General features: G+C 54.5%; 1 protein-coding gene across 1 annotated transcript in view; it reads left to right on the plus strand.

Annotated features, from left to right (window-relative positions):
- Positions 1-4,867: 4,867 nt before the first annotated feature.
- DENND2D (DENN domain containing 2D) overlaps positions 4,868-22,544 on the plus strand; it is a 31,490-nt gene continuing 13,813 nt past the window's right edge. The window contains exons 1-6 of the mRNA XM_034767583.1: positions 4,868-5,028; positions 13,509-13,687; positions 14,493-14,605; positions 15,442-15,511; positions 20,565-20,642; positions 20,961-21,101. Coding sequence (XP_034623474.1) covers positions 4,965-5,028; positions 13,509-13,687; positions 14,493-14,605; positions 15,442-15,511; positions 20,565-20,642; positions 20,961-21,101 — 645 coding nt within the window. The 5' untranslated portion in view covers positions 4,868-4,964. The remainder of the gene's footprint in view (positions 5,029-13,508; positions 13,688-14,492; positions 14,606-15,441; positions 15,512-20,564; positions 20,643-20,960; positions 21,102-22,544) is intronic.

Consider the following 22,544-nt stretch of genomic DNA (forward strand, 5'->3'; position numbering starts at 1 on the left):
ATCCCATGCACTGCTACAGGCTGGGGACCGACTGGCAAAGCAGTTCTGCAGAAAAGGACCTGGGGCTTACATTGAATGAGAAGCTGGATAGGAGTCAGCAGTGTGCCCTTGTTGCCAAGAAGGCTAATGGCATATTGGGCTGTATTTGTAGAAGCATTGCCAGCAGATCGAGGGAAGTGATTATTCTCCTCTATTCTGCACTGGTGAGGGCACATCTGGAGTATTGCATCCAGTTTTGGGGCCCTCGCTACAGAAAGGATGTGGATAAGTTGGAGAGAGTCCAGCAGAGGGCAACGAAAATGATCAGAGGGCTGGGGCACATGACTTACGAGGAGAGGCTGAGGGAACTGGGCTTATTTAGCCTGCAGAAGAGAAGAGTGAGGGGGGATTTGATAGCAGCCTTCAACTATCTGACGAGGGGTTCCAAAGAGGATGGAGCTTGGCTGTTTTCAGTGATGGCAGATGACAGAACAAGAAATAACCATCTCAAGTTGCAGTGGGGAAGGTCTAGGTTGGATATTAGGCAAACCTATTTCACTAGGAGGGTTGTGAAGCACTGGAATGGGTTCCCTAGGGAGGTGGTGGAATCTCCTTCCAGAGGTTTTTAAGGCCTGGCTTGACAAAGCCCTAGCTGGGATGATTTAGTTGGGGTTGGTCCTGCTTTGAGCAGGGCGTTGGACTAGATGACCTCCTGAGGTCCCTTCCAACCCTAATCTTCTATGACTCTCTGATTCTAAAAGTCAAGCCCCACTGAATCCTGCAGCACTTAGGTTTTCATTTGAGGCCTTCCCCCATCCCCTACTGACCCAGCTTAGCTTGGGAGATGTGAAAGGTTGAAGGGTTACAGGGAGTTGCCGAGGGGATCACTATAGCTAACTAGAAGCAGCTTTTTACTACATCAGCTACTCCAATTTAATGGGGAAAAAAATCTGGTTAAGGGAAGTGAAAGCAGCAATAAACGATACGTATCTATAAACGTGGGGAAAAGGGGAAGTTTGCAGTAATGATTATAAAGGAGAAATTATGAGATGCAGACAATTGATAAAGAAGATAAAGGCAACAATGAGAAAAATCTACAGCTGGTACAGCAAGGACAATAAGAAGCAATTCTTTACACATATCGGGAACAAAAGAAATTCTGGCAATGGGAGAGGGCTGTTACCAAACGGGGATGGGTACATCGTCCGTAATGATACAGAAAAGGCAGATGTGTTCAATAAATATTTCTGTTCTGTGTTTAGAAAGAAGCTGGATGATGTAGTCACAGTTTACAGTGATAGTGGAATCCTCCCTATTCCAACAGTAACCAGCCTTGAATGAAATGGAGCATTTTTAATTGGCACAATCAGATCACTTGCACCCAAGTGTATTAAATGAATTAGCCTTGGCGCTTGCTCGCAGCCCCTGATGTTGATTTTTAATCAATCTCGGCTTACTGGGGAAGTTCCAGAGGACTGGAAAAAAGCTAATTTTGTGCCAATGTTTCAAAAGGGCAAACAGGAAGATCTGGAACTAAGGCCAGCTAGCCTGGCATTGATCCCTGGCAGAATCGTGGAATGGCGATATAGGTGGAATGAATGAAAACAAATTGAAGGAGAAAGGGTAATTAATGGCAGTCAGTAATGGATTGTATGGAAAATACGACCTATGAAACAAACAGGATCATTTTTTGATGAGATCACGAGTTTGGTTGGTAAAGGTAAGTGTTAAGATAATGGACTTCGGTAAGGTGTTTGATTTAGTACTGCACAGTGTTATACTTCAGTGCAAATGTACCTGTATTCCCCCTCCATGGTTTAGCAAGGGCATCCATTCTAGCCTCCAGGGCCCACTCTTGGGTAAAGACCAGTGTCCCTCTCCCCCCACCTCAAGGTTTTCCAGGCTGCATAGTTCCCTGCCGTCAATGAGAATTCCCCAGCAAGTCAGGGCTGTTTGGTTTTCAATGCAGAGGCTATAAACAGCGTAATTGCCCACAGGTGTAAGTTACCCTCTACCTCTTTGTAAGCAAGTACATTGATTCTTAAGGTGAAAGCTTTACTGAGAAAACACATTAAAAACAATAAAAGAATCAATGCTTCCAGAGATCACCCCAACTCAACAAGAGCTCTGGCCGGTGTGCAGCGATTCAGTGGGGTTATCTGTGGTTACAAGTTCATAATAGACATTTGCTCAGAACAAGCACACAGACTGGGCCAGTCCTTACCAGGAAGGATTGCCCCCCTCCCGGACAGAAGGTCCTGTCCATTTGCTGGATCAGAAAACAGGCCCTGAGTCAGTTTAAACTCAGGCTATTTATCCAAAAGTCCTTTCTTTGTCTGCTGGCCTTTGGAGAATCCACTTTGAACCAGTATGTGCAGCCTCTGGAGGTGTTACAGCCTGAGACAATTTGGCTAATCACTGTCACTATTCTTAGTTCCTGGAGGGCTGGGGTCATCCTTCCCCATGGAATTGCAGACAACCACTGTCCCAAAATAATATGGAAACTTCATACAGTGAGATTTCCCAAAGACAGTGCAGGAAATCGGCATGTCTGTCAGACACAGCATTCGGATTAACAGTTTAGCACTATACAAAACTCAAAGTAGCACATATAAAATTAATTTTAAAAAAATGGTTAACTGATAGATCAAAGTCATTTAAAAATGGGAACTCCTCATCTAGAAGAGTTCTGCAGAGCTCTGTTCTTAGCCAGATGCTATTCACTATACCTACCAATGATCTAGGAGAAAATATACGTTAATTGATGGTAAAATTGGCAGACAACACAAAGATTGGTGAAGTGATAAATAGGTCAGTGATACAGAGCACCTTGGAGCACTTGGAAAACTGGGCTTATTTGAACAACATGCATTTTTAATACAGCCAAATAAGGTCATACATCTAGGATCAAAAACTGTATGTCACACTTACAGCAGGAACTGTATCATGGAAAGAGTGACTCTGAAAAGGACTTAGAAGTCCTGGTGGAAACCAACTGAACATTATCTCGCAGTGCAATGCGGGGGCTAAAACAACTAATATAATCCTTGGACGCATAAACAAAAAGATGTTGAAACCACTGAGTAACTGAGGCTCTCTGGCCTGTGTTATACTGTGCTAAAGGACCTGAAGCTGGCTTTGTTTCCCTGGGTGCCAGGCGATGCATTTTGCCTCTGGGCCTTGGCTGAAGCAGGAATCCTTCTGCTGGGCTGGATTTTGGCAGCCACGCTGGCTGCTGAGTGGCAGATGAGGAGCACAGCCCCTTCTATGGAGAGGCCCCTGCAGCAGGAGCTGGAGCAGAAATGTGATGGGGCAGGGCAGCGGGGCCCTACAGCAGCTGCCCCCAGGTATGAAGCAGAGCTGTCCCCCCTCCCACCACAAGGAGCAAGGCTGTCCTGTCCCAATCTCACCTTCTCCTTCCCTGGTGTGCAGATTAACCCCACTTCTCCCCCTACAGGGGCAGGCTCACAACTCCCCCACAGGTGCAGCTCCCCCACCAGGGGCAGGGCTCCCCCCCCCCAAGTGTGCAGCCAGTGCCCCCCCAAACGGGGCCCTCCCCCTGGTGTGCAGGTCTGTGATACTTTCAAGGTTACCTGAGGGGTACAGGGTAAATCGCCACTGCCTGCTTGGAGCACAAGGGAGCCTTGTCTGTGCCCACCTGGGGAACCCTGCCCCAAACAACCAGCTGTTGATGACACAAGCACCCCACTTCAGGCTCCGCGAGCCCCATTCTTTCCCTTTGCAGGCTAAGCGATTAGTACACCCCAGCCCTTAGGATCCCTAAGTGAGCAGAGACAATGTGGGGCTAAATCTATGGAGTTCGTTAGCCCCCAGACCTCACACTGGCCCTGGGGCACAGGTTCCCTCCTTCTTGACAGCACTTCGGTATCCTCGAGTGCCCAGCCCCTCGACTTCTGAAACGCACCTAGCTTCTCTGCCTCTGCTACCCAACTCAATAGCTTCCCCTCCTTCAGCGCTCTCTGAGCCACCTTTCACGAGACACTGGCAGAGTGTCGCGGGCATAATGGACACCATCTTGTGCCTTTCTTTCTCCCTTTGTACAGTTCCAAACTCTGTGTCTCTTTTCATAGCTGGGGCGCTTTGTTCATTTCAGGTCACCTGATGGTCCCCCCACTAAGGGTATTTTTCGTGGGCTATTTTGGGCTTTGCAAAGGCTCAAGCTCATGCCTTGTCTTTACTGTCAAGATGTGGCTGGGCTGGGCCAAAAGATGTCAACGGTTCTCACACTTGTTGGAGTTAACGCCGCGACCCACCCACCTCCTAGGTGACCAGTTTCACCTCACAGCTTTGGACCCCAATATTCTACAGGTGACAGAATCCCCAAAATATTTCCCATGCACACCTCCTGCGAGAGTCAGGACAACCAGCGAGTTCTTCGCTTTCGGCAGACACTGCACCCCACTCCTGTGGGTGAAATATTATGAAGATGGTGATCGGAGGGGAAACATGACCATCGGTGCATAGGCAGGGCCCTGGGTAGAGACTCAGACTGAGTCCTTGGTTGCCAACGTGGGGCATCTGTGTTACAAACTTCGCCCCCGGGGGTCAGGGCTCTGTCCTCCATCTAGGTCTGCAGCCAGCTCCCCAAGGACTTGGTTCAGGGCCCTCCCCCATCCCCAGGTTGTATGCAGCTCCTCACCCCCTATCAGGGATCCCCCAGGTGTGCAGCCCCGCCTCCCGTCAGCTCACCCCAGGTGTGCAAGCCCCCCCACAGGTGTGCAGTGCTCCCCCCTCCCCAGGTGTACAGGGCCCCCCCTCCCCAGGTGTGCACTGCTCCCCCCCAGGTGTGCAGGGCCCCTCCCTTCAGTCCTCCCCCCCCGCAGGTGTGCAGGGCTCTCCCCTCCCCTGAAAGCGAAAGCGGCGGCGGGAGCGAAGGCGGAAGCGCGGTGCCCGCTCCGGGCTGCAGAGGGACCCACCGGCCGGTCGCCGCGCTCAGGGTCACAGCAGCTTCGAGGGGAGCCGGCATGGCCGGGACGGGGCTCGCCAACTTCTTCCGAAACAGCTTGCGGCGCAAGTCGGCTCGAAGAGGTGAGGGGGGCAGGGGGTCCCCCCGAGCCCAGCCCCACCGCGGGCGCTGGGACTCCGCGTCCTGCCCCTGACCTCACTCCGGACCCATTGCTGCGCCCCCCCTCGCCGGGTCTCCCTGCACCCCGCTGGGCCCCCCCCTCGCCGGGTCTCCCTGCCCCATTGCGGCGGCGCCCCCCCATCTCCCTGCCCCATTGCGGCGGCGCCCCCTCCCCCGATCTCCTTGACCCATTGCTGCTGCCCCAGCGCCGGGTCTCCCTGCCCCATTGCTGCGTTCCCCCCCCCTCGCTGGGTCTCCCTGCCCCCCGCTGCGCCCCCCCTCGCCGGGTCTCCCTGCACCATTGCGGCAGCGCCCCTCCCCCCCCCNGGCTCCCCCCCCCCCCCCTTGTTTGCCCCGCCCCTCACACTCCCCCCCCCCCCCCCCCCCCCCTCCCCCCCCGCCCCCCCCCCCCCCCCCCCCCCCCCCCCCCCCCCCCCGCTCGCCGGGTCTCCCTGCCCCCCAGGCTCTTGGCTTGGGACTCGTAGCTGTTCGGGAAGGAGGATCCGGGACTTTCCTGCGGGGGCAGCAGCCTGGGATTCCCGAGGCCGGCGCGGGAAGGCAGCCCGGGTGCAGCGCTGGCCCCGAGCCACGCGGAGCTCGGAAGGCGGGATCGGGCCCACTCCCGCTGTGACTGTCCCGCTGCGAAGGGGCTTTACGGGGACTCCCTCTGCCCAACCTGCTTTGAATCCTGCCTGTCTGGGCACCTGCTGCCTCCCCGCCCCTAGCCCGGCAGGATTTGGGTGGAGAGCTCACACGAACTCCCAGCCCCTCAGCCAAGTCTCCCCTAGCCTGACATGCTGCGGTCATTCACACCCCTGCAGAGCCCCACCTCCCCGATTCACACCTCTCTGCACTGGTGCAAGTGACTGCCCAGGATGCAGGGGCAATGGACATTCTAGTTTTACACCCTGGAAATGCTGCTGGGACAAGCTATTAAACAGGGTATAGCATTCAGAGGTATGGTTCTTATATGCCCCCATTACTAGAGAATCCCAGCCTAGCCCAATCTGTCTTGTATTTGTTGGGTGAGGTAGGGCAGTGCCACTCTCCCCAATTTACAGGTGGGAAACTGAGGCACGGAGAGATACAGCCACACAGGCCGAATTGAATTGAACGTGAGTCTCCCAAGTCCCAGCCCTGATATGGCTCTATCAGTCCTCAAGATGGTGGGCCCTAAAATCAGCTCAGAGTTACCATGCTGACCATCATTGGAAAATGGGGAGATGGCTGCAAGATAATGTACCTTGAAATATTCACTGGTCTCTGGACTGTGCAACAAGAACGACCGTTTACAGGGTGCTTTTAGTGTCCCAGATACCTCAGGCTCAGTGCGGCCTGAATTCAAATGCCATGACTGATAAAAGTGGAGGGAAAGCTGAGGATCGCCTCATTAGAGGCACAGCACTGACTGGGCCTTCTTTTTGTCATCTGGTGTTTACCATGTGGCGCCCAGGGAGGAGTGGAGCCCAGGGGCCACCTTGCCCGGAATCTGCATGCCCTTCGTTCTAGTGCTCTGCGGGTACTGGAGCGGCAAGCCCTTCGGCTCTTCTGGGGGAGGCTGGTTTTGTTTTTTGATCCTTGTCAAGTGTTGGTAGAGCTGTAGAAAACCTATTTCCTTTCCACTAGGGCAGCTGGGTGTCTGCACGTTGCAAACAGAGCATGAAACAAAATTCTGCTGCACCGCAAAAAGTGGCCAGAGAAATGGAACATTTTATGTAAATAGTAAAATATTAAAGTAATTCTGCACTTAAGGGGCTGATAGTATCACAGCAGGAACTGCCTTGCTGAGCCGGAGTGAGCCTAGTAATCATTCCCAGTTCTGATCTCATGTAGACAGGGACACTTTCTGCCTTTTTGTCTCCCCCCACCCCCGCCATGCTGTCAGGAGCCTGATGGGAGTGTGTGCAGGGCTTATCTATGCAGATAAATTACACTGAGCTTAACTCACTCAGTTCAGAAACCAGTTTAGTGAAATCAGGGCAATTTCAGTGTCAACTGGGCCTCAGGGGCATCTTCCTCCCACACCCTCTCCCCAGAGGGTCATGCCACGCTGTACCAGGAGGAAGAGGTGGAAATCAGCTGCACCTGCTTTGGGTTCCAGCTGCAGCTGTTTGCTCCCAGTACCTGCTCACCCAGCCAGCCAGACTTCCCTCTGTGGGAAGGAGTCTGGAGCCCAGTCCCCTCTTCCTGAGATGGTCACGCTACTCACCTGCCTGTCTCCCCCCCACTCACACTCCTCATACCCAGCCTTCACCAGCCAGGCCTGTTCCCGCCCCTGCTTTCATATCATCATTGATGGAGAGATCCATCAGAACCACTCCCACCTCAGTAAGGAAAGACCTGCCCCCCACTTCACAAACTGATGGGGACCAGTTCCGGATGATTCGCCACCAGCGTGAACTCACCTCACCAGCCACCTCAAACCCAAAACCAGCAGGGCAGCCTCCGGGAATTGCTGGGGTGTGGGCAGGATGTTGGGTGAATGAGGAGCTGTAGCAGCGGCACTAAATGTTTGTTGCAGAATCTGAGACTTTCCCTTCCTGAGGCAGAACCCTGTTCCATGGCTCCTGAGTAGGGTGACCATATTTCCCAAAAGGGAAAATGGGATACAGCGTGGGGTTAGCTCGAAGGCCCCCCGCCCCCTTATGTGAGGCTGGCCTGAGCTGCTCCTCCCTCCCCACCTCCTGTCCATGTGGGGCTGGCCCATGCTGCTCACACCCCAGGGCCAGGCAGGACCGGCCCAAGCCGCCCACCGACTCGGGGCCGGCCCACACCACTGCCCCCACCCCTGCCCATGCGGGGCTGGCCTGGCCGGAGCCACTCGCCCGAGCCCTCCCTCCCCTCACGCAGGGCTGGCATTACCCCCTGCACATTCCTCTGCGTCCCACTCAGGGTCACACCCCACTTTTGTGGCAAAACTGGGCATTTGTCCCATTTGCTCTTGCCAAAGTCAGGTCGGCTGGGACAGGGCTTAAAAAAGGGCCTGTCCCAGCCAAAACGGGACGTATGGTCACCCTACTTCTGAGTTGATTGGTTTGTGTTTCTGAAAGTGCTTTGGAGATCAAGGTCCCCGCAATAGGTTTGTAGCCAGTCTCTCTAGCTCTTGTAATGGTGCTCATTGCCAGTCTCCCGTTCTTTCCCACCACCCCACTGGATTATCACCATGGCAATAGCCATGTGTCCCTTGCTGGAGTTCATGGCACGCTTCTTATTCAGCGTGCGCGGGGCCCATTGGCTGACCTGTGTAACCAGTTTGGCCCAGTTTCCTTCCTCCCATCTCTCTGTATGGTAGGATGTCCTAGAGTGTAAGTCCTCTGCGTACTCTCATCTTCTGCTGAGACACTATGGGATAGATGCCCAGATTTTCCCAGCATGCACTGACACAAACCCAGTTGGCATGGCCGTGGAAGGTATGGATAAGCTCAGGTGGCTTTTATGACTGCCAAGCTGCTGAGTGGACACAGTGCTACTTGTAACCCATTAAGATGATTCTCCCCCTAAAATCTCAGCTGCATTTGCAAGCGGAGGGGCTCTAAAAGTGCTGTTGGTGCTATTTCCAGTTAGGGGTGTCAGGATTTCAGAAGGGAACAAATTATTAGTGCTTGGTCACTTGATAGCTGGTGGAGAGATTCAGACAGGTGGCGTCTTGATCCTGCCAATACTGGAAGTGCTGTAGCTGGAGTGTATTTTAAGGTTAGACCAGGCAAAGCATTAGCGAGGACATATAGCCATGCGCATTCCTGTATTGGCTCCCCAGACATGGGCTGGGTGGGCCTAATCAGGCTCTCTCTTCCCAGGTGGCAGCTATATTACTGGAAATCAGAGAATAATATCTGAATTCGGTCAGTACGGTAGAAACCAGAACCTACTTTTAGCTGCAGCCTGCTGCTTGGCTGAGGGTGACCTTTTGACAGGGAGGGTGCACTCCAATAGGAAGTGCAACCTTTTGACCATGGCAGCTACCTTCCGCAGCTGTTGTACACTGGCATGGAAATCTTCCTCCACTTCCAGTGCTCTCAGTTATGCCTGGCCAGGCTGCTGTCCCAGCTTCCATAAGTACTCTGAGAAGAACCTCTGTATCATCCAGGAGGAGCCTGGCTCCACCCTGCATCCAGCGAATCTAATCTCTTCCAGTAAAGGACACACATCATCTAGGTGCCTAGCAGGCGTGTCCCTGCTGCTCCTTTCTGAGGACGGAGCAGCAGCACCTAATTGCAGTTCTGCTCTGTGGTAAAGTCTCTCAGCAGCTGTGCCTTCCACGCCCATGTAGGGGTGTGCAGGTCTGTCCTACAGCACTGGGGTGCGAGTGTATTACCTCTGGTGCTGCTGGTATCCGTCTGGCCCACTGCCTAAGGCAAACAGGTTTGGTATTTGCACTACAGGGCCAATGCAGGGACATTCTGCTTCCCCTATGCGTCTGCGTGCACTGCTCACCCATCAAACCGGTTTAATTTTTTCCTCTTGCGTGTCAGCTTCCCTTGTGTGGGGATTTGTCTTCCGAGTGAGCTTCCCTTTGCATTGAATCGGTGTGGGAAGACCATGGTGCAAAAGCTCAGAGCAGGTGATGTCAATTTGGAAATGGATCTCCCCTCTCTACTTGGAGGGGATCCTCCTACCCCTAGTCGCAGCTGGCAGGCGGCATTGTGGGGCGGGGGGGGGGGGAAGGATAGCCATGGAGCTGCTGCCTGAGTTGCACCTATTCTGAGGATAAGGAGAAGCTGCCTGTTCTCAGCATCTTTCACTGGCTGGAACTAAAGAAGTAAAGGGATGAGGCTGATGTCCCAAGAGGTCCCCTCCCTTCCCCCACATAATCTGCTCCGTGTCGGTGCCGTGTATGCCAGAGAATGCAGATGCAGGGGTCGGAAAGCAGAGCGGAGGGGCCGTTCGCAATGGTCACGTGCAGCACGGGACAAAAGGAGATGGGGAATAAAGGCAGCCAAACAGCTGGGCACTCGGAGGAGCCCAGGGACTGAGTCTAGATCACAAGGTTGGACCTGAGTCAAGATCACAAGGAACAAGAGTGGGCAGGGTGGGAAGGGAGGAAAGGAAGGAGGGCATGGAAGGGAGGGAGAAACTTGTTTCAAAGCTGACTTGTTGCTGATGCTGGACATCCCTGCATGGAGGCCCTGGCTGTGCCTGGGACAATCGGGGGACTGGGCTAATGTGGGGTTTCCCAGTGTGTCACTGACAATATCAGGTCAAAGCGCCCGCTGAGGAATGCACACGCCCCTCTTCAGAGTGCATGTCCCGCGTGTGGGCAGTAGAAGACTGGTGCCAGGCTACAAGGATGGTGCTGCAGCTTTGGGCCCCCTCTCACTGGAGAAGAGGAACGTGGTTGTAACTGGCCCGTTAGACACCCCCCACCCTTCTGAGAGCCCATCCCCAAAGCTTGGGCAGAAGGAGAGGGTGGCAGCCAAGAGCTTGTGATCTGGGCAGAGGAGAAAGGGCTACAGGGTGACCCACCATGCACGCAGTCTTCGCACCCTTCCCTTACTCCTATAGCTGGTCAGAGAGGAAGAGAGCCTCCATTAGATCAAAATACTCCACTTCTACTTCATTTGGTCCTGAGCCAGAGTGGGGGGAACAATGCGTTTTTGGAACGATGGCCTCACATTTGGAGTCCAAGGTTGCCCTAAAGCTGCTTTGTACAAGTAGGGATGTGATGCTTGCTTAAAATAAGATGGATGCTACCAGCGAGAACGCAGGGCAGAGAGGCTCTTCTGCAAACCTGCCTCATATTCATCCCTTGCTGTCGGAGTGCTGTGAAAGATGCAGACATCAGGCCCGGGTGTCACAATGCTGGCTGCATCCAAGGCTCCCATCTGCCCAACTCTGCTGACGTCAGTTTGGATCAGAACAGGCAGTCCTACACTAGCAGGGTATGAGACCACACGGGACCCTGGCGTACTGGCAGAGCTGTTGTTCATAGGCTCCATGATGGGTATAGACACTGGCCATGGAGGTTGTAGCTCAGCTGAGATGTGACCCATGGAGGGAGTACACCTCCCAGCTGCACACTATTATTCATCTCTAGCAGTCGTCTCCCCAAGAACATTCTCAGGTCATTGAAGACAAGCTGAGGGTTCCAAGAAGACGGAGGAATGGGAGAGTAGATCTAGAAACGTCACACTAGTTAATGCCTGTTGTGATAATTGGGCCTACCAATGTACCCTAGTTGCAATCTCAGTTGTAAAAAGTATATGAAAGTGCATAAAATGTTACTTTCCCTTAAGGTTTGTTATTGTAGGTTATTGCAGGGATTGGCAACCTTTGGCCCGTGGCCCACCAGGGAAAGCCCCTGGCGGGCCGGGCTGGTTTGTTTACCTGCAGCGTCTGCAGGTTCGGCCGATCTCGGTTCCCACTGGCCGCGGTTCGCTGCTCCAGGCCAATGGGGGCTGCGGGAAGTTTTATCCTTGAGATCATGGGTCAGCTGTGCACCAGGCCACTCACCTGGCATAACTTACATTAACTGCCAGTAGCCAGAGTGTGGGGGAGCCGCCTCTCCCTGTGCCAGCCACAGGGCAGGGGGTGGTGTAGGAGCTGTTGCACCTGCTGTATGCTCCCAGACGTTTCCCCCTCCCAGGTCTGGCTATACCAGCTGTAGGGGCACTTTGTGCCACAGGAGCAAAGCAGCCTAGTACATGGGCTGGAATGACAATTCCTCCCAGAGTGCGCAGTGCAGAACAGATAGACTGCAGTAAATACAGCCCCATCATTTCATGATTTCTTGGTACCCTAAAGTGCATTTGCCCCATATGCTTTGCTGACCCTCTGCCCACCCCCACCCTGTGTGATGCAACTTGTGGTTATTATTTCTGTTCTGTTGAGCCTTGGACTCGGGGTGAGCAACCCTTTATTGTAGCTGCTTGGCACCTGCTCTGGGGGCAATAAAACTCGAAAGTTAATGGCACAATCCAAATGATAACAGCCACGTCCATCCTGGGATGAAGAGCTTAAAGGAGTTGGTGTGCATTGCATTGGAAGGACACCTGCTTTGTGTGTGCACCCAGTGTCTTGCGGGTCTGAAGAGGCCTGCTTGTGCTTGGTATAAAGTGCTAGGCAAGTCTGGGCTGGGTTGGTACCAGGATGGGAGACCACTGGCTATTCCAGGCTTTCTGTTTTGCAATAGCAACGGCTGCTCTTCGTGACACAGAATGGAGAAAACAGCGTTAATGCAAAACTCCCACACTCCAGACAAGTGGCCTCTGGATTCCTTGCGGGGGCGAGGGGGGGGCACCCTGCACATTTGTGGCTTTAAAATACTGCCTTTGCTGATGGGCGGGGTCTCTGACAGACTTCGGACCTACGGGCTCTGCAGTGTTGGTGCTAGGAGGTGCTTGGCCTCCCTGCCCTGGCTCAGTCAGCCTGCTCTGTACTCTTTCAGGCCGAGGTGTAGAAAAAGTTAAACAAGCAGCGACGAGTGACCTGGAGAGCCCAAGTTTCTAGGTTACAGTGTGAGAGTGACTCATGTAACCTTAAGAAATAGCCCACATGGCTCGATACTGCAACTGTTTTTAACTTCCTTCTCTCCAGAAGCTGCAGGGCAATTTTCACACCCACTAGGATTTCCTTTTTCCCTTGGCAAATTTGTAAAAGCCCTTCCTGTTCTCCCCTGATGGTATTATCTCTTTTTGCAGCAACAACAGCAGCCCTTGTCTGTTCCTTTCATGTCTGAACAGGGGACTTCTCTTTTCTCCTGTCACCTGCGCAGCAGGCAATTCAACTTGAAAGTTAATGGCACTATCCAAATGATAACGGAGGTGGCCAAGTGCATCCTGGGATGAATACATTATAGGAGTTATAAATAAAAAAAATAAATAAATTAATGGAGATATCCCATCTCCTAGAACTGGAAGGGACCTTGAAAGGTCATCAAGTCCAGCCCCCTGCCTTCACTAGCAGGACCAAGTACTGATTTTGCCCCAGATCCCTAAGTGGCCCCCACTTTAAAATACTATCCTTGCTGATAGGCGGGGTCTCTGACAGACTTCGGACCTACGGGCTCTGCTGTGTTGGTAAGGGTGAGGTGTAGAAAAAGTTACTACAAGTAAGTTGGTGTACGTTGCATTAGAATGACAGCTGCTTCCTGTGTGAAGGGGCCTGTGGACGTTCTTATTCAGAATTAGCCTAATCCATTTTGGAAGTGGATTAAGCTAATTTTGAATAAGATTCTTCTATCCAGAATAAGATCATGCATACAGGGAGTTAACCAGGAATAGCTATTATGCTTTACATTTGCACACCGCCTTAATCCGAATTAACATCTCAGTATAGACAAGCCCACAGTCTGTGTTTCCTTGTTTGGTTGCCTCCCTTCTCCATTTCCGGTGCAGGTCCTGGTGCATTACCCCCTACTCTCTGAGCCAAACTGCATTCTGGATCACTAAAAAAGGCAACCCCACTGGCTGCCATGTCACCATGCACCATAACTTTTGGGTTACAGATGTAAATCGGGACGCACCCCCGGACGAAAGCAAATCCGAATCTGCAAGGAGGCCGGGAGAGCGAAGCCACTTCTGCTACTCACCAGGACAGTTCTTCTTCGAATACCTCGTCGTGGTTTCACTAAAGAAGAAATCAGGGGGTGATTATGAACCCAAGATAATCTACCAGTTCCCAAAGGTGAGGGGCCCTGTCCTGGTTCCAGAATGTGCACGTATTTATTAGAAGTCACCTCAAAATTGTCAGGGCTCTGGGCAGCCTGAGCATAGATTACAGCAGCCTAAGGCCATTTTAACTTAGTCTGGGGGGACAAACTGACCCCCAATGGGGCCAGAATATGGGAAGTGCAAAGGAGGCTGAGCACAGGCTCTCTCAATCAGAGCCCCAAACTCTTTTCTTCTGTCCTACCCACCCCACATCTCCTAGCAGAATCCTCCCTGGGGGCGAGATGCGGCATGTGACATTTCAGGGACTTGATCCCTTTTGGGGGAAAGGAGGAGAAGGGTTGAAAATCATGCTTCTGATGGGAGGTTGGCTCTTGCCTTCCCTTGGGAGGGTCAGCCCGGCTCCAGAATGCACCTCTGTTCATGGTCATGGTGCCTCCTTTTCAGTTTGGAAAGCTTCATTTTGGGCTGTGTCAGTATAGCTGAGTCTTGCGTCTGGCCTTGTTGCTACCAACAGCTATGCTGCCCTTCTCGCTCAAAGCCTATGCTCCCCCCAGGGAGTGGTGGGCTTGCTAGACTGGGGAATCCTCCTGTCCACCCTGGAGGCAGTCTAGAGAGATCAGGAACCAGTCAGCTGTTGGACAACGGACTAGGTAGTGACCCGCTCTTCCAGTCCTGGGGCCCTGCACTGCTCTGCCGACGCACCGCAGTCCTGACCCACAGAGCCCAGCTAGAGAGTCCAGACTTGTTTCCCTTGTGCAGTGGTTGGGTCTGGATCCCTTTTTATTGTGATTTTACTTCTTGTATCATTTTCATTTCAGCGTGAGAACTTACTGCGGGGCCAGAAGGAGGAGGAAGAGAGGCTGCTGCAAGCCATCCCCCTCTTCTGCTTCCCCGACGGCAATCACTGGGCCCCACTCACGGAATACACCAGGTGACTCCCTGATTAATACGGGCTAAGGGACCAGCCCAGAGCCAGCGCTGCAGGCAGGGGCCCATGGGCGGGAAGCGGGGAAGGGAAGGCAAGTCCTCATGCTCCCTCCTACTGCCCAGATGTCACAAGAACCCAGTGAGCTGCTTGGGTAGGGAGAATTTCCCTGCCTGGCTTCTGCAAAATCAAACCACTCCTGGCTGAGATTTCACCTTATTGGCTCTTAACCATTGCAGTTTATCTGGCCAGGGGTTAGTGCTTCATCATCCCACGCTGCTTATTACTCACAGCTGAGCATCTCTCCTCTAGATATTTAGTGGTCTGTTTGTTTGTTCTTCTTGATAATTATTATTCATTGTGATAACAATTACGCCTAGCTCTTATCAGGAGATCTCCAAGCGCTTTACAAAGCAGGTCGGTGTCATTATCTCCATTTTACAGATGGGGAAACTGAGGCCCAGAGTAGGGTCATGACTTGCCCAAGGTCACCCAGCAGGCCGGTGGCAGAGCTGGGAATAGAACCCAGCTCTCCTGAGTCCCCATCTAGGGCTCTGTCCGCTAACCACACTGCCAGCCCGTAGCGCCTCGAAGCCCCACTCATGGGCCAGGCCCCATTGTGCCTGCCCTAGGGGGCTGACAGTCTAAGCCAATGGACCTGACTGGTAATTAAGTGGAGGATCCAGCTGTTGGGAGGGTCAGTCACCATCTTGGGCAGTGCTGGTGACTCTCTCCCCGCCCCCTTTTGCCCCGTCACTCAGTGGCTCCAAGCTAAGCTCCTGTGGCTCTCACACCTCGACCCTTAGCAGAGCAGTGGAAACACGCCTCTCCTTGTCTTTCAGTGAAACCTTTTCGTTTGTCCTGACCAACGTTGATGGCAGCAGAAAGATAGGCTACTGCAGGCGGCTGCTGGTGAGTATCCCTCACTTTAAATAATCTGGTCTCATGCCGGCCCTTAGCACCCTGAGCAGCCAGCTTGGCTGCAGCGCGTCTCCATCCCCCTGGGCAGCACCAGGAGAGCAAGCAGAGCCAGGCTAGCCCCAGGGAACTGCTTACAGGAGACTCACTCTGCAGTCGGCTCTCGGGGGAAGTGCTTGTGCCCAGCCCTGCTGCAGCTGCAGGCACGGCCTGATGGCAGACAGAGAGACGGTCGGGGATGGGCGTGTGTGTGGTGAAGGGTAACCAGTGACAGGTGCAGGATGGGGGTGGGGGAAATGTGCAGAGAGGCAGGAGGAAGAGGAGGGGTGGTGGGAGGGCACCTGGGTACACACATCTAGTATGATGAAACTGCTGCACTCCTTCGTGGCTCCCTTAGAGAGACTGGGAGAGACGGGCACAGGACTGGTTAGCTACCCTTGAGGGCCTGACTGGCTCAGAGGCAGGACAATGAGATATGGATGGTTACCTCTCGGGTGCTGGTTTGACTCCAGCCCAGTTCGGCTGTGGTGGAAGACTGTTACCAGGGCCTCCGAATTGTGTATCGTGGTGTTGGCCACCTATAGTCAAGGCCCTGTGTTGACCCAGGCAAGAGTCACCTAAATTCTATGTGGAGATCACTAGATTCTTCAGCCTCTGGTTGAAATTTGATGGCAGTTTCAGATCAACTTGATTTATCTGGAAGGTTTAGAACATAAGAACGACCACACTGGGTCAGACCAAAGGTCCATCTAGCCTAGTGTCCTATCTTCTGACAGTGGCCAATCCCAAGTGCCCCAGGGGGAATGAACAGAACAGGTAATCATCAAGTGATCCATCCCCCAGGGCCACTGGGGGCGGGGCAAGTGGGGCAATTTGCCCCGGGCCCTACAGGGGCCCCCACAAGAATATAGTATTCTATAGTATTGCAACTTTTTTTTATGGAAGGGGGCCCCAAATTGCTTTGCCCCAGACCCCCTGAATCCTCTGGGCGGCCCTGCCATCCCCTGTCGCACATTCCCAGCTTCTGGCAAACAGAGGCTAGGGACACCATCCCTGCCCATCCTGGCTAATAGCCATTAATGGACCTATCCTCCATGAACTTATCTAGTTCTTTTTTTAACCCTGTTATAGTCGTGGCCTTCACAACATCCGCTGGCAAAGAATTCCACAGGTTGTGTGAAGAAATACTTCCTTTTGTTTGTTTTAAACCTGCTGCCTATTAATTTCATTTGGTGACCCCTAGTTCTTGTGTTATGAGGAGTAGTAAATAACACATCCTTATTTACTTTCTCCACACCAGTCATGATTTTATAGACCTCTGTCATATCCCCCCTTAGTCATCTCTTTTTCAAGCTGAAAAGTCCCAGTCTTATTAATCTCTCCTCATTCGGAAGCTATTTTCTGAACCTTTTCCAATTCCAATATATCTTTTTTGAGATGGAGTGAGCACACCTGCACGCAGTATTCACTGTGAATAATCCATACCCCTGAGCAATGTAAGTTACACCGACCTAAGCACCAGTGTAGACAGCACTATGACAGCTAGACAGCCTCTCACAGAGGTGGAGTAATTCAGTCGACGGGAGAGCTCTCTCCTGTCGGATTAGAGCGTCTTCACCAGATGCGCTACAGCAGCGCAGCTGTGCCAATGCAGCATTTTAAGTGTAGACCTGCCCATAGCGTTCTAGGCCAGAAGGGACCTGCGTGTCATCTAGTGTGATCTGTATTTCACAAGCCACCACACACCACCGAGCCCCACAATCAGAATTAGCCCAATTTATTACAGCCCTCAGGAGACTTAATTATTGATGCGACAGGCAGAGAGCAGGAGGTTAGCAGTGCCTTCGGTTGTCTGCAGGCTCAGGAAAGCTGCAGAGCTTCGGTGACTCTTAGTTCGTGTTTTCAAGCTTTTCTTCAAGCCCTTAAAGGCTAGGAACACACCATCTTTTTTAGTTTGGTGCTTAGATGCTGAAGCACAATCCTGCAGGCCAGGAATGGTGGAACCCACGAGGTCCTGCCTCTACCCAGCACCAAGGCCCTGTTTCCTGTTCGTTCTATTCAAGGCCCGACGTGATGCGATAGCGGAGATTGGTGTATGCTGGGAATTGTGCTGCGCTGTTTATGGGCTCTGAAATCGTTGCCTGCTTCAGTTCTCTTCAAATAACCCTAAAGATGCCCCCAGCATGGAATACATAGCATCTCGGCCGGGGAGACAAGCCCGCTCAGCTGCCTGACAGGCCTCACCGCCTTGGCATGCCTCTGTGCGCATTGAGTTCAGACAAGTCCATGCTAGCACTTCCCCCAAACAAACCGAGGTCTTTGCCAAGCGACGCGTCCTTCGTCTCTGCACAGCAATTCCTGAACCAGAGTGTGCCCCGGCCCTGAATTCCACCCTACGAAGGGAGTCTGAATCCCTCCTGAGCCACACCGCTGGCTGCTTGCCCTCGGGGCTGGGGAGGCAGACTTTGTTGCGGGGGGTGTAACTGATGCCCTCAGGGCTGGCTCCAGGGTTTTGGCCGCCCCAAGCAGCCAAACAAACAAACAAAAAAAAGCCGCGATCGCGATCTGCGGTGGCAATTCGGCGGGAGGTCCTTCGCTCCGAGCAGGAGTGAGGGACCGTCTGCCGAATTGCCGCTGAACAGCTGGTCGTGCCGCCTCTCTCCGAAGTGGCCGCCCCAAGCACCTGCTTGGTAAGCTGGTGCCTGGAGCCGGCCCTGGACACCCTCCAGGGGTGGTGTGCGTGGAGAGTGGCAGCTCAGCACAGGGCTATAGTGTGCTGCCCAAACCACAGACCCTGCCTCAGTGTCTCCTGCCTGCAGCTTTATCCCCCCTCCCCTGCCCCATGAGTCTCTGAACCCATCTCTCCCAAACCTGCCGTGCTTAGCTAGCCACCAGTTTAATTCCTCACTTCCCTTCCTGACACATACTCTGTTCCATGGTCTCTACTGTTACCCCCCCCCAGACCTGCCACACCCCCACCCCATGCCCAGGGGTTCCAGCAGCATGCTGGGCAGCAGAGCCGTAACTAGGTATTTTTGCGCCCGAGGCAAGAACATAAAATTGCGCCCTCCCCCAGGGCCGGCTCTTCCGCGGCAATTCAGCGGCGGGTCCCTCAGTCCCTCTCGGAGGGAAGGGCCTGCCACCGAATTGCCGCTGAAGAATGAATGAAGGGGCGGTGGTAGAGCCTGTGGTTTTGGGGGGGTCAACTCCATGATTTTTGACTGCTTGGGCTGGTAATGTTGCTTCCAAGATGGTCTTTGGTTCCAGTCCAGTTCCAATCCAGAGAGGGACTCACAGGTTAAGAGAGGAGGGAGGTGCTGGATATCAGCAGTGGCCTTTAGGGATCAGCATGTGTCCTGAGAATGCTGGGAGTTCAGGTCTGCAGGGCAGGATCAGGGGTGGCAGGTTTGTAGAAATTTTGGTGGTGCCCAGAACCCACCCCCGCCAAAACTCCGCCCCCACCCGCCCAAGGCTCTGGGAGGGAGTTTGGGTGAGGGAGGAGGTCTAGTGTGCAGGCCCTAGGCTGGGGCAGGGGATTGGGGTGCAGGCTCTGGGAGGGAGTTTGGGGATGGGAAGGGGTGCAGAGGGATGGGGTGTAGGGGTAAGGACAATGGGTTGTGGCTACAGATGAGGAGTGTGGGAGGGGCTCAGGGTGAGGGCTGTGTCTGGGGCTGGGAATGGGAGGTTTGGGATGTGGGAGGGGCTCAGGGCTGGGGCAGAGGGTCAGGGTGTGGGGGGATGAGGGCTCTGGCTGGGACTGGGGATAAGGTGTTTGGGGTGCTGGAGGGGCTTGGGTTGAGGGTGTGGTGGGGGGGTGAAAGCTCTGACGGGGGTGGGGGCTCTGGGATGGGGCAGGGCTGGGGATGAGTTTGGGGTGCAGGCAGGCTGCTCTGGGACAGGGGCCAAAGAGGACTCCCCCCAGCTGGCAGCAGCAAGCTCTGGGGGAGGATCCCCCCTTTCCTGCCCCCCCCCAGCAGCACACTCGCCGCCACCACCACTGTCACTGCATGTGCTCCTAGGGCCCCTCTCAGGTCCAGGAATCTCCCTCGCCTCCCCCATGGTGGGTGCTGGGGGGCGCTGCGTGCGCCTCCTTCCCTGCTGTTGCCCCTGACTGTAGCTTCACTGGGGGTGAGGGATGGGGCTGCCTCTTTGCCCCAGCATGGGGCAGGAGCGGTGACTCTGGGCGGGGGGGGCCCCTGTGCTACTGGAGGTCCCATTGGAAAATGAAAGGGTCTGAGGGGGAAGGGCAGGCTCAGAGTCAGTCTGCCCTGGCATTGAGATTGGGGGCACTAGGACCCTGCGGCAGCAGTTGCTGCCGGGAGGCAGCATGGAGCTGCTCTGCTCCGGGGGCCGGGAAGTGGGGGGAGCAAGTCGGGGCCAGGGGACACTCGGGGGAGGCACGGGGGGGGGGGGGGGGGGGGGGGGGGATCACCTGGGTTATAAATATCTCTGCCTGCCAGCAGCTTTTTTTTCCTCTCTCCACCGCTTTCTGTGCCCCCCCCCCCTCCCCGCTTTGTGTGACCGAGGCAAGTGCCTCACTCGCCTCGCCCTTGTTACGGCACTGCTGGGCAGCATCCTCAATGATTCCTCTAGTCGGTCTGCAGAGCCTTTTTCTGGAGGTCTGTTGGCCAGCGGGAGTCCTAAGCGCCTTCCCTTTGCCTCAGAGATTGTGTACATGCGTCTGCTTCTGGGGTGGGGCATCTCCTGCAGCTGAGTTTGGAGAGGAACAGGGCTGGTACCAGCCTCCCCTCCCTCCTTGCTTTTTCAGCTTGTTCTGCAAGTTTCCTGACCTGTATTTTGTTAAGTAGCCGGTGAGGACCAGCTGAGCTGGGTGGTATTATTAACCAGGTTTCTGGGATGCAGACAAGGCCAAGCCATGGAGGGCTCCTAGCTTTGCTGAGGTCTGACTTTGCATTCCTTAGAGAGGCCATGGCCCCGCCCTGAGTGGCAGTCCCCATAACGATGGGGGCTGTCTCTGTGCACCTGATAGAGGGGGTAAGAGATTGTGGCATACAGTTAACCCTTTGGGTGCTGATCCTTCTTTTAGCCTGTTGGCCGGGGCCCTCGTTTCCCAGAGGTCTTCTGCATCATCAGCTGCCTGGGCTGCTTCGGATTGTTCTCCAAGGTAGGAACGCTGATGCTCACAGGCAAAACGCTAACCCAGCTTGCATGCCCAGCCCGGGTCTCGTGCAGCTGCTGATCCCTGTCTTGTTGCTGCCTGATCTACATCTCGGTACAGGGAAGGACATCTGCCTGTGGGAGCAGGTGGTGAGGCCACTACCTGTCCAGGGTTGAGGAGGGTGAGGCCTGTGGTGCTGAGACTGGTGCTGGCTGCTGTTCCTCAGTGAGGAAGCAACTGAGCCACTGCTGTGGTGCTGGAGGGAGGGGGGTGATCAGGGAATTCGTTGGCTTGCTGTTGCTGACGGGTCTCTCCTTCCCGTAGATCCTCGATGAAGTGGAGAAGAGGCGGCAGATCTCCATGGCCGTCATTTACCCCTTCATGCAGGGCCTCCGCGAATCCCCCTTTCCGGCTCCGGGGAAAACGGTCACCATTAAAAGCTTCATCCCTGATTCTGGAACAGAGGTTTGTGTCGGCTCAGTAATCCGTGCTCAGGTGCTGCTGACCTCCAGCAGGCCTGTCTCTCCAGCCCTAGGAGTTGGTCTAAGAGGAGGTGATGCCAGAGCAGCCGGCTCTGCGTGCGTGTGTCCGGCCGTCTTTGCTCAGTGCAGTCTCTGCTAACGCACCTCATGTCTCCGGCTGCCTGGGGCAGTAATACACGAGGGTCACAGGTCAGGGTGGACAAGGAGCTCTGGTTGAGTTGAAGAACAAGGCTGTGCTGCCTGGGAACAATAGCTTAGGGAACGACCCCTTGGAACAAGCTGGCCACTTCGTGCCAGTGGAGATCAAGCCAGCAGTTCAATCCATTCTCTACCCTCTGTGGGAGAGTTAGTGATGGTCAGATGTTCCATATTCCAGCCATCCAGCCTGACCGCTATGGCCAGTTCTCCCAGGTGGCCGGAAGGTGCAGTGAGATGGGCGCTGCCCAGTGCACAACGGGTGTAGCGCTCCGTGAAATGCTCAGCGCCGGTCCTACTGCGAGGATCTATCAGCACTAATAGCCGTTAATGCCGGTGGATGTGGCGTTCACACTTCTCAAAGCTGCTGTTGCAACGTGTCTCTGTGCAGCCTCCAGACTGCAGTGCATTGGCTTTCCGAAGCCACAGGCTCCCAGCCATGCTTTCAAAGAGGCTGCTGATTTTGGGAGCCCAGCTTGAAGCCCCTTGGGCCTGATTTCCAGAGGTGCCAGGCATCCTTTCATGTCAGCCAGCACTAGATATCTAGTGCCACCTAGAACAGCTCGCTCTGCTCCCAAGCATGCTTTGGGGGGCTCGGCCCTAACAGGCAACCAGGGGAGAGAAGTTCTAGTAGCAAAGCAGGGGGCAGAGCTGGAGGAGAAGAGGACACCTCTATAGTACAGGAAATGGGTGTGTACCCTGGATTTTCCAGAGACACCCGGCAGCATGAGAGCTGGGGGGAGAAAGCGGATGTGGCAGGGGGCCCACGGTTGGGGCGTGGTGATGTGGCAGGGGGCCCATGGTTGGGGCGTGGTGGATCATAGGCGCCGACTTCCCCTCTTTCCCGTGGGGGCTCGACCCTGCCACCTCTGCCCTCGGCCCCGCCCCACTCCGCCTCTTCCATGAGGCCCCTCCCCTGCACCACCTCTTCCCTGCCCCCATTCCAACCCCTTCCCCGCCTCCTCCCCTGAGCGCGCCAAGTTCCTGCTCCTCCCCCTGCTCCCCTTAGGGTTACCATATTTTGTGCCTCCAAATGGAGGACACTCCACGGGGCCCCGCCCCAACTCCGCCCCTTCCCCAAAGTCTCCACCCCCTCCCCTGCTTCCCGCGAACATTTGATTCGCGGGAAGCCTGAAGCAGGTAAGGGGGGTGTGGGGGGAGGAGGCGCGGCCCAGGCTGGCCCCCCCCCCCGGCGGCTCCAGCCTGGGTCGGCTAGCATCATGCTACCACT

The sequence above is a fragment of the Trachemys scripta genome, chromosome 4 (assembly GCF_013100865.1).
Source record: "Trachemys scripta elegans isolate TJP31775 chromosome 4, CAS_Tse_1.0, whole genome shotgun sequence".
In the NCBI taxonomy this organism is placed as follows: domain Eukaryota; kingdom Metazoa; phylum Chordata; order Testudines; family Emydidae; genus Trachemys; species Trachemys scripta.